This window comes from Mercenaria mercenaria, chromosome 7 (genome assembly GCF_021730395.1).
Source record: "Mercenaria mercenaria strain notata chromosome 7, MADL_Memer_1, whole genome shotgun sequence".
In the NCBI taxonomy this organism is placed as follows: Eukaryota; Metazoa; Mollusca; class Bivalvia; order Venerida; family Veneridae; genus Mercenaria; species Mercenaria mercenaria.
The window spans coordinates 39304938-39317123 of record NC_069367.1 but is presented as its reverse complement, the minus strand read 5'-3'; the positions used below and the strand labels follow the sequence as shown (position 1 = coordinate 39317123).

The window sequence follows — 12186 nt, the reverse complement described above, 5'->3', positions numbered from 1 at the left end:
CCTTTATTGAACTGGCTAGATTTCTTTATGGGTTTTAGAGTTATGGCCCCTGATATGGTCAGAATTAGCTATTTTGACCTTGTCTGCACAATAGCAGCTTCTATTATGATTAGAATTTAATCAGACTTGCACAAATCTTGTGTCACCATAAGATCTTGGTTCCTTTCTTGAACTGGCCAGATCCCTTAATGGGTTTCAGAGTTATGGCCCCTGAAAATTCCAAAATTATCTATTTTTACCTTGTCTGCACAATAGCAGCTTCAGTTACGATTTGGTTTTAACCATAACCAAACTTGCACACAACTTATATCACCATAAGATCTTGATTATTTTTATACGCCCGAAGGGTCATATTATGTTAATGCCTCGGTATCCGTCTGTCTGTTGGCTAGCAATTTCCCTTCTGCTCTGTAACTCTTGAACCCCTTGAAGGATTTCAAAGAAACCTTACACAAATGTTCACCTCATCGAAACGACCTGCAGGGCGCATGTTTCGGATGGTTCTATTCAAGGTCAAGGTCACACTTAGGGGTCAAAGGCCATATGACTTTGTTTTGTGTGTATATTGCTCTGCATTTGCGTTGCATTGCAGTGCTCTTGTTTTTATTTGGCAGATTTTTCTTTTGTTCACTTACAATAATTTTTATGCCCTCGGCATGTACTGAAGTGGGAGGCATATAGTGATTGTCCTGTCTGTCCGTTCGTTCATCCGTCCGTCCGTACGAGGTTAACCAAATGGGACCGTTTCGTCTAGCATCAATACCCCTAACTAGAATGACTTGATACTAATGCAGATGTAACCTGTGACCATTCCTCGTCTTCAGACATCACCTGACCTCAGTTTGACTTTGACCTTGAACTTGACCTCGTTTTGGACTTAGGTTGCTTTGTATCGACAAGGATGCCACCGTGGGCATCAAGTGTTTATTGAACGCAGCTCCTTGTTTTTAATTACCTTTTATGTTACTATAAATAGCTTATTTAGTAACTTCTTATTATTGGCCGCAGGGAAAAACAGAGACCACTTTTCTGTGGTTCAACATGGATGGTACCTCCAATTTTTAGGTGTATTTTGACATCTGTACATAGTAAGATTTTTTTCTTTTTGGTTAAAAACTTCTTGTATGAAACTACTGGCCTGATTTGAAAATAGTTTTATTTAAAGTAACTTTAAGAAAATTTCAACTATATTTTCTCATAATTCTTTTGATTGATCTTGATTATGATTTTTTGACCTTCTTGCCCTTAAGTGCAGTTATAACAGGTGAGTGATATAGGGCCATTATGGCCCTCTTGTTAGGACGTTTACATCAACTGGTCAGTATGTTTTTCTTGATGAAAGCTAAGCTAAGTTTGAACCTTGGTCATCTGGGATTATAAGTTGTTTGGTCAGATCATAGAAAACTCTGACACTGAACTGAAGGCAACATTTGCTACTTTAAATGCATAAAGCCTACTGGTAGTCAGAATATTAGTCTTAGTATGAAACTAGGTCATCTGTGATCAAATGTAGGTCACAAGGTCAATTCTGAATAAAAATGTGTTTACACTCTACACTTTTTCTATCATATGAGCATGAATGGTTGACATGTTTATCTTTATATAACCCAAGCTAAGTTTTAAAATGGGTCATTTTAGAGCAAAAAAAGACCTAGTTCACTAGTTTAATCCTGGAAAAAGAACATGATACATCTCATTTGAGTAATGAAATGATCATCATGGTTGTTGTGCTAAACATCACTCTGGCACAATTATTGCTCAAGCCTTTGACAGCAGAAGAAGACCCCAGATGTCCCTGTCAGCATGATTTTAGACATAACATTTACTGGGTAGAACTACAGTCCTTCTGTAAGTCAGCTGGATGGCTTCCTTGAATAAAAGATTTCTACACCCTAAGTGAGGGTTTGAACCAGAAGCAATGATTCACTTTTCTTGTGTCCCGATTATTTTTGTGGGAGTGGGTGTGCACTTACATTTACCTTTGTTCATACATCTGTTTGTACGTTCAAATGTTTTGCATTTGACATAGTCATCAGAAGTTATTGGATTGTTGCTCAGCATTTGAAATTGTGCACTTTGGGTTTTATTTTATCCCCTCAAACTAAGTTTGGAGGAAGTATATAGGAATGAGCTAATGTTCGTCGGTTCGTTGGTTTTAATGGTTTCCGGACAATAACTCATGAAAGGCTTGACAGATTTAGATAATTTTTAGTATACAGGTGTATCATCATAAAATACAGGTCAAGTTTGACTTTGAGGTCTGTAGGTCAAAGGTCAAGGTCAAAATGACCAAGAATAATTAAACCATTTCCGGATGATAACTTGAGAATGCTTGGGCCTAGGATCGCACATTTTGGTACACAGGTGTAACATCATAAAATACAGGCCAAGTTTGACTTTGAGGACAGTATGTCTAAAGTCAAGATCACAATGATCCGGAACAGTTAAACAGTTTCCAGATGATAACTTCAGAATGCTTGGGCCTGGGATCATAAGTTTAAGTACACAGATGTAACACCATCAAATACAGGTCAAGCTCAACTTTGAGGTCAGTGGGTTAATGGTCAAGGTCAAAATGACCCAGAATAGTTAAACCATTTCTGGATGATAACTTGAGAATACTTGGGCCTAGTGTCATATATTTTGGTACACAGGTGTAACATTATAAAATACAGGTCAAGTTTGACTTTTAGGTCAGTATGTCCAAGGTCAAGATCACAATGACCCGGAACAGTTAAACGGTTTTCGGATGATAACTTCAGAATGCTTGGGCCTGGGATCATAAGTTTTGGTACACAGATGTAACATCATCAAATACAGGACAAGTTCGACTTTGAGGTCAGTAGGTCAAAGATCAAGGTCACAAGGACCTGGAACAGTTCAATGGTTTCCGGATGATAACTTGAGAATGCTTGGGTCTAGGATGATGAAAGTTGATAGGGAGGTTGGTCATGACCAGCAGATGACCCTAAATGAATTTGAGATCAGTAGGTTAAAGGTCAAGGTCACAGTGACCTGTAACAGTTAAACCATTTCCAGATGATAATACAAGAACGCTTGGGCATACTAGCCATAGGATCATGAAAGTTGATAGGAAGGTTGGTCATGACCAGCAGATGACCACTATTGATTTTGAGATCAGTAGGTTAAAGGTCAAGATCACAGTGACCTGGAACAGTTGAACCATTTCCGGACGATAACTTTAGAACGTTTGGGCCTAGGATCACAAAACTTATTAGAAGGTTGATCATGACCAGCAGATGACCCCTATTGATTTTGAGGTCAGTAGGTCAAAGATCAGGGTCACATTGACCCAGAACAGTAGAACTTTTTGCAGGGTTAACAAGATTTAAATCATTTTTAATAAACAGGTGTAACATCATCAAATATAAGACAAGTTCGACTTCGACATTGGCTTACTTCTGTGACAAGGCCGTATTGTGGGGGTATAAATTGTCACTCCTGTGACAGATCTAGTTTTGGACTTCACATGGCCAGACAACAGTTATGTCCTTTAATTAGTATAACATGTGCTTAAAAGGGCCTAAAAGACAATGTTGCATGTATCTCAAAAATATTTGACCTAGGGTATAAATTATTATAGAAGGGTTATCTAGCATGTGAAGTTGCTCACTTGGGGTTTTGTTTGGGATTTCAGCTCCCAGAGTTATGACCTTTGACAAAGGTACAAAATATGCTTAAAAAGACTAAAAGTTTTTGTTGTACATGTAGGTATCTTAAAAGTATTTGACCTTAGAATTTACATGATTATTATTCAGCATGTGAAGTAATGACATTGTGTTTTTGTCGGGCCACAGTTACAAATATGTATGTAAAGGGGAATAAATGTTTGTGTCGCATGTTTCTCAAAAAGTATTTGACCAAGAGTCATGACACCATATAGGTATATTGTTTAGCTTTTGAAGATGTGCGCCTAGGGTAATACTTGAATTTCACTTAGCCAAACCAGAGTTATAGCCCTTGACTTAGTCAAAAATATGCATAAAAGGGCCTAAAAGTTTTTGTCACATGTAACTGGAAACGTTTTTGACCTAGTGTCATGAAACTTTATAGGGATATTGTTCAGCATATGAAGTTGTGCACCTGGGATTGTATTTGGATTTTACCTCTACCCCCACTCCATTGCCCCTCCTACCATTCCCCCTAAAAACTCACTTTCTTTTATCTTGTATTTCTTGATAATGTTATGAAGTGTCCATACCCTCCCAGAACCATGGACTAATATACACCGAACCCATGGTAATATAAAAGTTTATTATGCCCCCCTTCGAAGAAGGAGGGGTATATTGTTTTGCAGATGTCGGTCGGTCTGTCTGTCGGTCGGTCTGTATGTAGACCAGTCCGTTTCCGGATGATAACTCAAGAAGGCTTGGGCCTAGGATCATGAAAGTTGATAGGAAGGTTGGTCATCACCTGCAGATGACCCCTATTGATTTTGAGATCTGTATGTCAAAGGTCAAGATCACAGTGAACCTGAACAGTTGAACGGTTTTCGGATGATAACTCAATAACGTTTAGGCCTAGGATCTTGAAAATTGATAGGGACGTTGTTCATGACCAGCAGATGATCCCTATTGATTTTGAGGTCAGTATGTTAAAGGTCAAGGTCACAGTGACCCTGAACAGTTAAACGTTTTCCGGATGATAACTCAAGATTGCTTGGGCCTAGGATCGTGAAAGTTGATAGGGAAGTTGGTCATGACCAGCAGATGACCCCTATTGATTTTGAGGTCAGTAGGTCAAAGGTCAAGGTCACAGTGACCAGGAACAGTAAAACGGTTTCCCGGCGATAACTCAGAACGCTTGGGCCTAGGATCAGGAAAATTGATAGGGAGATTGATCATGACCAGCAGATGACCCCTATTGATTTTGAGGTCATTTGGTCAAAGTTCAAGGTCAGATTGGCCAGGAACAGTTAAACGGTTTCTGGACGATAACTTCAGAACAGTTGGGCCAAAGGTCATGAAAGATGAAAGAGATGTTCATCATGACCAGCAGATGACCCCTATTGATTTTAAGGTCAGTAGATCAAAGGTCAAGGTTACAATGACCCGGAACATTTAAACCGTTCCAGACAATAACTTGAGAACGCTTGGGCCTAGGATCATGAAACTTGATAGGGAGGTTGGTCATGACCTGTAGATGGCCCCTATAGATTTTGAGGTCTGTAGGCTACAGGTCAAGGTCACATTGACCCGGAACAGTTAAACCCTTTCTGGACGATACCTTGAGAACGCTTGGGCCTAGGATCACTAAACTTAATAGGGAGATTGATCATGACCAGCAGATGACCCCTGTTGATTTTGAGGTCAATAGGTCTAAGGTCAATGTCACATTGAACCAGGACAGTAGAATTTTTGTTTACAGTGAGCAAATAATTTCTGTTTCTTGTGCAATTACTGAATGCATCAAGGGGGGCATTTCGTGTTGGACGAGCTCTTGTTTAGTCTGGCATTGCCAACAAATACCATATAGTGAGTGATGGCACCAGTATCCAATTGGCACACATCTAGTTTAAGATATGGAATGCTTGCTCAAGAAGTTGAACTGAGCTAAAATTTTGAAATGGTTCACAATTCAGCATGCCATTTAAAGGTCTTGACATTGTAATAAAATTAAATGGTTCATTAAAGGTTCTTTTAATTTGATCAGCACATTTGGCTACATAGCCGTTTGACAAGCTATTGATATGGGTTTTTTTTTTTTGCTCTTTCAAATGTTGTGGCTAAGCAAATGTTTGGTTTTTATTTACAGAACTGCAAGCACACATAATTGAACACTATGGGCGATATTACTCTACGATTGATGTTTCTCCTCTCGTTCGAAGTAAAGAAATTGCTATAGACGAACTGTATACACCCCTTGTCATCCTTAATGAAAACCAGAAGAGGCATTTCAAAGAAATTGAACATCTTTATATGCGAAGCACTTTTTTCTTAGAAGAAGATAAGTATGTTGACCGTTTTATTAGAGGTATAAGCGGATACCAATGCGAGGCATTTTTCAATAACGGCAATATGTTGCGTAATGTGTTCCTGACTGGTGAAGCAGGATTTGGGAAAACTACATTGTGCAAAAAGCTTCTATCTGTGTGGTGCAACATGCACAAAAGTGAAGAACCCAGTAAACCTGCCCAGATATCAATAGGACAAAATTGGAATCTGGACTTTTTTCAGTTTGTATTTTACATCTGTTTAAGGGACACAAATAAAGAGAGCTCTCTAGAAGAAATGGTTAAGAGACAATTACTGCATCCTAAATATCATGACACTTTTGAAGAAATACTTAAACATGAGCCTGAGAAATGTCTGTTTATATGTGATGGTCTTGATGAATGGAATCCTCCAGAGGATATGCCAAAAGATCCAACAACGTCACTTCGATTGCCTTTAAGAAACAGCAAGTCTAATTATGTGACATTGTTTACTGCACGTTCTTGGAAATTGGACAATATAAGACCTAAATCAGGTGAAGTTGATGCCATGTTAGATATCAAACGAATTGTCAGTTGCAGAGAGCTGATAGCAAAGCTTTTGCGATTGTTAAATAAAACATCAAACAAACAGGTCACTATTGATGCATTCTTGGATGATGTGAGAAAAAGGGAAAAGTTGCAGTCGTTGATGAAGACCCCATTGGTCTTAAAATTGATAGTGTGTCTATGGTATGAGAAGCAGATGCTGAACGAATCATTAATCTGTGTATACAGTGACATAATTGAATTATTTCTACATCATGCAACTGTAAGAAACAATCGAGACCATGATTTCAAGAATGATGCACGTCATACATATACATGCAAAGCAGATATTTGCCCTTTTATTGCAAAAGATAGGCCATATATTAGAGAAAATTCTTACTTATGATTAAAGTTGTCAAAATTCGCATTTGAAACATTATTTTCTAAGGATAAACAAACTAGGCTCATCTTTAAAACAAGTGATCTATCCAGTTATGGAATTACTGACTCTGAATTGAATATTTTACTGAAAATTGGAGTTCTGTCACTTCACATGGTGGCTGGCACTTCGGTGCTGGAAGAAGAAAAAGAAGTGGCATTCATTCATTCAACATTTCAGGAGTATTTCGCTGCCTGTTATATAACTAGTAGGGATGATATCGGAATTGAAACAGTATTAAGAAATAGGTGCATTTGCCTGCACGATATTAAGAATTTGGAAACATTTTTAGTTTTTGTAAGTTGCATGAACCTATCAAGTATGCATAGAATTTCCATTTTTATGGCTGGTTTTGTGAATGATGATACTCATAGGTGGCACAGGCAATTTGTTCTACCTCTTTTCTCTGATTCAGCAGCTGAAATCTCAGATGTTTTATTTACTTGTTTAAGAGAGGCAAAATGTGTTCATGATACAGCTGTCAGAATTATAGTGAGTGACATTCTTTACCCCATTAAAGAAAGTGAACTGTTAAGGAATGTCGATTGCAAAGAGACTAAATCATTGGTCATTAAAACCCAAGTTATAGACACAAGTATCTTATCTTATATTAAGCAGTTAGAAACACTTAAAGACTTTTCTGTAGAACTACCAATTCAGGAAACGTTACAGATTATGGAGTCATCACAAGAATCTCTAAAGTATATGTTTCTTAGAAAAGGGTTACAAACATTGAATAATCAGTACCTTGCAGAATTTCATACCTTAATTCAAAATATGCCCAAGCTGCAATATATAGCTTTAGAAAATGTTATGTATTTTAAATCAATGATGGCCATTGATCATTTTCTTAAAGCCTGTAGGGAATATAAACACTATCTGCATCGTGGTTGCTTCCGTGGGATTTACTGCTCACCACATTCAACAAAATTGGAGGAAGATGAATATTGTAGTATAGTAATAAAAGTTGATGAATATTATGACCAGTTTACAATGGAAGGATCACATAAAAGTATATTCAGACCTGAAGACTCTACACATGTCATGAGCCTGAAATATGAAATACCCATTCAATGGCTTACAGATTTTGTTAGCTGTCTGAATATATTAGCATTAGTTGATGTGAAAATGTCATTTTTGTCTTTGAAATCACTTTTTGAGGAAGTTAGATTCCCAAACAATTGCAAAGACATGGGACATGAACTGCCTTCTTGTGATAATATTTACAAAAGCACTGCCCTGTGTACTATTCAACTCACTCTGACTGTTCAAGGAAAGATAATACATCAATTAAAGGTATCTGATTTGGAGCAACAAGATGACCCAGAACATCTTTTATCATTTTTAATCTCCGACTATGAAATAGGAAACTTCGAGTGTTCAAGTCACTTTAGTCATCTGAATGTGTCTAGAAATGCAGTAGTGTATCCTACAATATGTACTGTTGATTGTGTAAATATGAAGTTGCCTTCATTGATTTCAGTTTTATCATGGATTATGAAACTTCCAAATACTGATATAAGGATGACATCAGAACATGTATGCTTTCAGAAATTTAGGAGAAGTACACATGGTGTTTCTCCTACCATTTCTGTAAAATTCTCTAATACTTCTCATTCATTAATCAGAGAGATAAAATCCTATCTTTCACTGGATTGTTACATCCCAGAGTTTCATTTTGAACATGTTTTTCTTGACAGTATCTTTGCCTTTGATCCAAGTAAAGTAACTAGTTTAATTTTAGACACAGTGACACTCACATTTGAAACGTTAACTGGCATATTGGACAGACTTAATGGTTGGATCTATAATCCATCTATCATTGTGTGTTTTTCGGAAATTATTGTTGTTGGAAAAGGAGATGTTGGCCCAGAGATAAGTGTTGAGTATTGTAAAATATTTCCAGGACAAATTTCTGTCAGACGGAGGATAATTGTCTTCAAAAATATATTAAATGAAGATATTTCTAAAGTGAGACAAACCCTTCAGTTACTTAATGATTTTAAAGAAATGCTTCGTAGATCATTTTCTATCATAGCTATGAAAAATTTACAGATAGCACACAAAAATTTGAAAGATCTTATTTCTGGTCTGAACATACTTTGTAATGACCCAGTGATAGAATTGAGCAAAGTTGCATTACTTGACACAAATGGAGAAGGGTCTGAAAATGTTATAGAAACATGCTCTCAAAACTGGTTGCCACAGATACATGTTATTGATGAAAATGGAATGTTGTCTGTGTTCAAAGAAGCCTGTATGTTTCGTACTTTAGTATGTACAACTACAGAAAATGACAATAACAGTCACCTGACACGGTTACTACCTACATGTCGGTGTTTGGAAGAACTACGATTATTAGATATAAACATTAATAACATGACCTTTGACTTCAGTTCAGAAATGAAATCTCTTCAAAGAATATACCTTTCTCGTGTTAAAGCAACAAGTGCATCGTTGCAGACGCTGTTGGAGAGAATACCTATGTCTGGCCAGTTAGTAACAGTTTATCTGAATAACGTGTTTCTGCTGGATAAATCACCACAAATGTTTCTGGATACTGTTCTGAAAATGAAACGAGTCCATGTAGAGACATTTAGTAAAGTGAAACGGGTGTTTCCAGATCACTTTTTTTTCTTTGATGATACTGAAGATGACTCACAGATTTTCCGGATGACTGTGAGAAAATAGCTTGTCCAAGTGTCAGCAAGAAAACAATCTTTACTGAGCCAAAACTGTAAAATCATTTGATTTGTTTGACACAAACCTTCGTGGTTTGGGTCAAACGGCAATTTTGAATTTGTGGATTTAAATTTTCAACATACAATTTAGGGGAATTTTACTTGTTAATTGTTGATTTCGACTCAACAGCAGAATCCATAATAATAAGTCACCCACAAATATTTTGATTTCACAATAAGCTATTGCTTACCTGTGGGTGCAAAAGTGGTTGACGTATGGCAGAATTATGGTTCTTGGCATTCATGCTGGCCTGTTGATGATGAAAAAAATGTAAATCATCAATGCTATAGTATTAAAGAAAAATGAAACTACACAAAAAAGGTGACCAGGAAATACTAATTTTCGAAGATAAACTGGACAATAATTCTTACAAAATGCAAAATGAATTATGGTTCTTGACGTACTTACTCACCAAATGATGATGAACAAGCATTAGAAGTTTCAAAGCTATAGCTGTTACAGTTTTTGTGAAAAGGTAGACATAGTCTTAACCAAAGCCAATGCTGATGACGATGATCCAGAGAAGACAGTACCTTTTACATTTGTTTTCTCAAAAAACAGATGAAGCAATAAAACTATAATTAGAGGCGTAAGACAATTTCGTACTAACAGGCAATTCATCAGTTTGGAACATACCTGTATTTTGATAAAAAAAATGTTGAAGCAACATGTGTTTTATGGTCCTAAGTTTGCATTTGGTTCAATTTACTAAATCAGTTACTGGTACAGTAATTATTTAATAATAAGTAAAGAGTTTAGAGGAATATGTTCATGAACAGCTACATAGTTATAAAAAGATTGAGTTAAAGCACACGTTATATATAACATGCAGTTTAGTCTGCACAAAGCAGATCCATAACATGCTTACTATTTGCAGTAAGGGACAGAACGACTTTATTATGACTTCACCAAATGTGAGATTAGTCAAAACTTGTTGACGTGCTGCCTGTTAAGTAACAAACACATTTTCCAGTAGACACTGTTCAGATCTTGTGCAGTGGCCCTAATGCGTAGATCCGACCTGTCGATCAAACCAATAATATTGACCAATAAGATAATGTGTTATCTGTCGATCCATTATTTTTGTTGCTAAGGTGCAATTGTGTCTTACAAGCTTACCGTAAGTACCAGCAGACTGCAATGTGTCTTCACGGCCTTCTGAGAAAAAAGTGTTGCTTTACATACAAAATGTAAATCTGACATAGAGAAATAAGAAAAAAGTGATAGCAAGTAATAAATAATTGAGAAAACAAATGTAAAATGTTCCCTATGATGAGATAATGTGTTAACACATGACCTATGTTTGTCGGTCAAAGGTACCTGTTTAAGGTGAAGTAAAAAATTGTTTCTGCCCCATAACTTTTAATTGCTTTGAAGGATCTTTTATTACTTCACAGAAATGTTCTCTAGCTTAGAATTGGGCTATGTTTTGTGCACTAGACCCATGGTTTTGGTCAAAGGTCAGTGTCACTTTTGAAAGTCAAGTAAAATTGTTTCCGTTCCGTAACTTGTATGTGCATTGATGGGTTATCTTATCTTATTACTGCACACAAATATTCCCCATGGTGAGACAATGTGTCACATACATGATCTGTGCTTGTAGGTCAAGGTCACTATTGAAATTTAAGTAAAAATAGACTTTTTCTTAGCTCCGAAATGCGTTGAATCATGTTTAGTCTTGACACTGTTGCCAACAACCACAAGGGACAAACACTGTTTTAAGTTTTACACTGTTATGGGACTTTTGTATTACCACTGCAATACTTTAGTCACTTGTTTTGTATTATTTATGCCTCCCACCAAACAGTGGTGTGAGAGACATATTGATTTACTCCTGTCTGTCTGTCTGTCTGTCACAAAGCTTGTCGGCACTCTTAAGTCGAACATTTCTCATCCGCTCTTCATCAAACTTGAACAAAATATGTTTGCCAATAAGTCCTCGGCCAAGGTTGATAACTAGCCAAATCAGCCCAGGCACTTTGGAATCATGGCCTTTGAAACTTGTTTTTGATAACCAAAGCACTAAGGCAGTTGAGGTCTTGGTGCATGGTTGACTCATATACTAATATTCAGATGATTAGGCAGTTATGGGAGACATGCGCTTTTCTCAAAAGCATCTCTAGTTTTTCAGTGTTTTAGAACAATGTAGTAAATATTCCTATTGTGGTTTAGTAATTAATTTATGAGGTGTGTACTATTTGTATAATGTACACTGAAATTTTTTTCTTCATGTTTACATTTAAAATGTAAATCTGACATAGAGACACGTATGTAGTAACTGCTTTTTTGTCAAATATGAAATTAGGGCTTAACATGTCTACCAATCATTGATAAGTATAATCAATGTACAACAATCATTAATTAGTGTGTTAAATTACTAAAAGATGGCAAGCTGTCAAATCGCATTTATACATGTATATTTATACATTTTTCATAGAGTACCAATATGTATCAGAATAGCAGAATATAATGTTTTTGAAGCGTCACTCTAATATTTAGAAGACAAATGTTGATATGCCTGGAG

General features: G+C 36.5%; 1 protein-coding gene across 1 annotated transcript in view; it reads left to right on the top strand.

The window, feature by feature from the left end:
- LOC123554339 (uncharacterized) overlaps positions 1 to 7881 on the top strand; it is a 42438-nt gene extending 34557 nt beyond the window's left edge. Inside the window, exon 6 of the mRNA XM_053547123.1 lies at positions 5776 to 7881. Coding sequence (XP_053403098.1) covers positions 5776 to 6887 — 1112 coding nt within the window. The 3' untranslated portion in view covers positions 6888 to 7881. The remainder of the gene's footprint in view (positions 1 to 5775) is intronic.
- The last annotated feature ends 4305 nt before the right edge of the window (positions 7882 to 12186 follow it).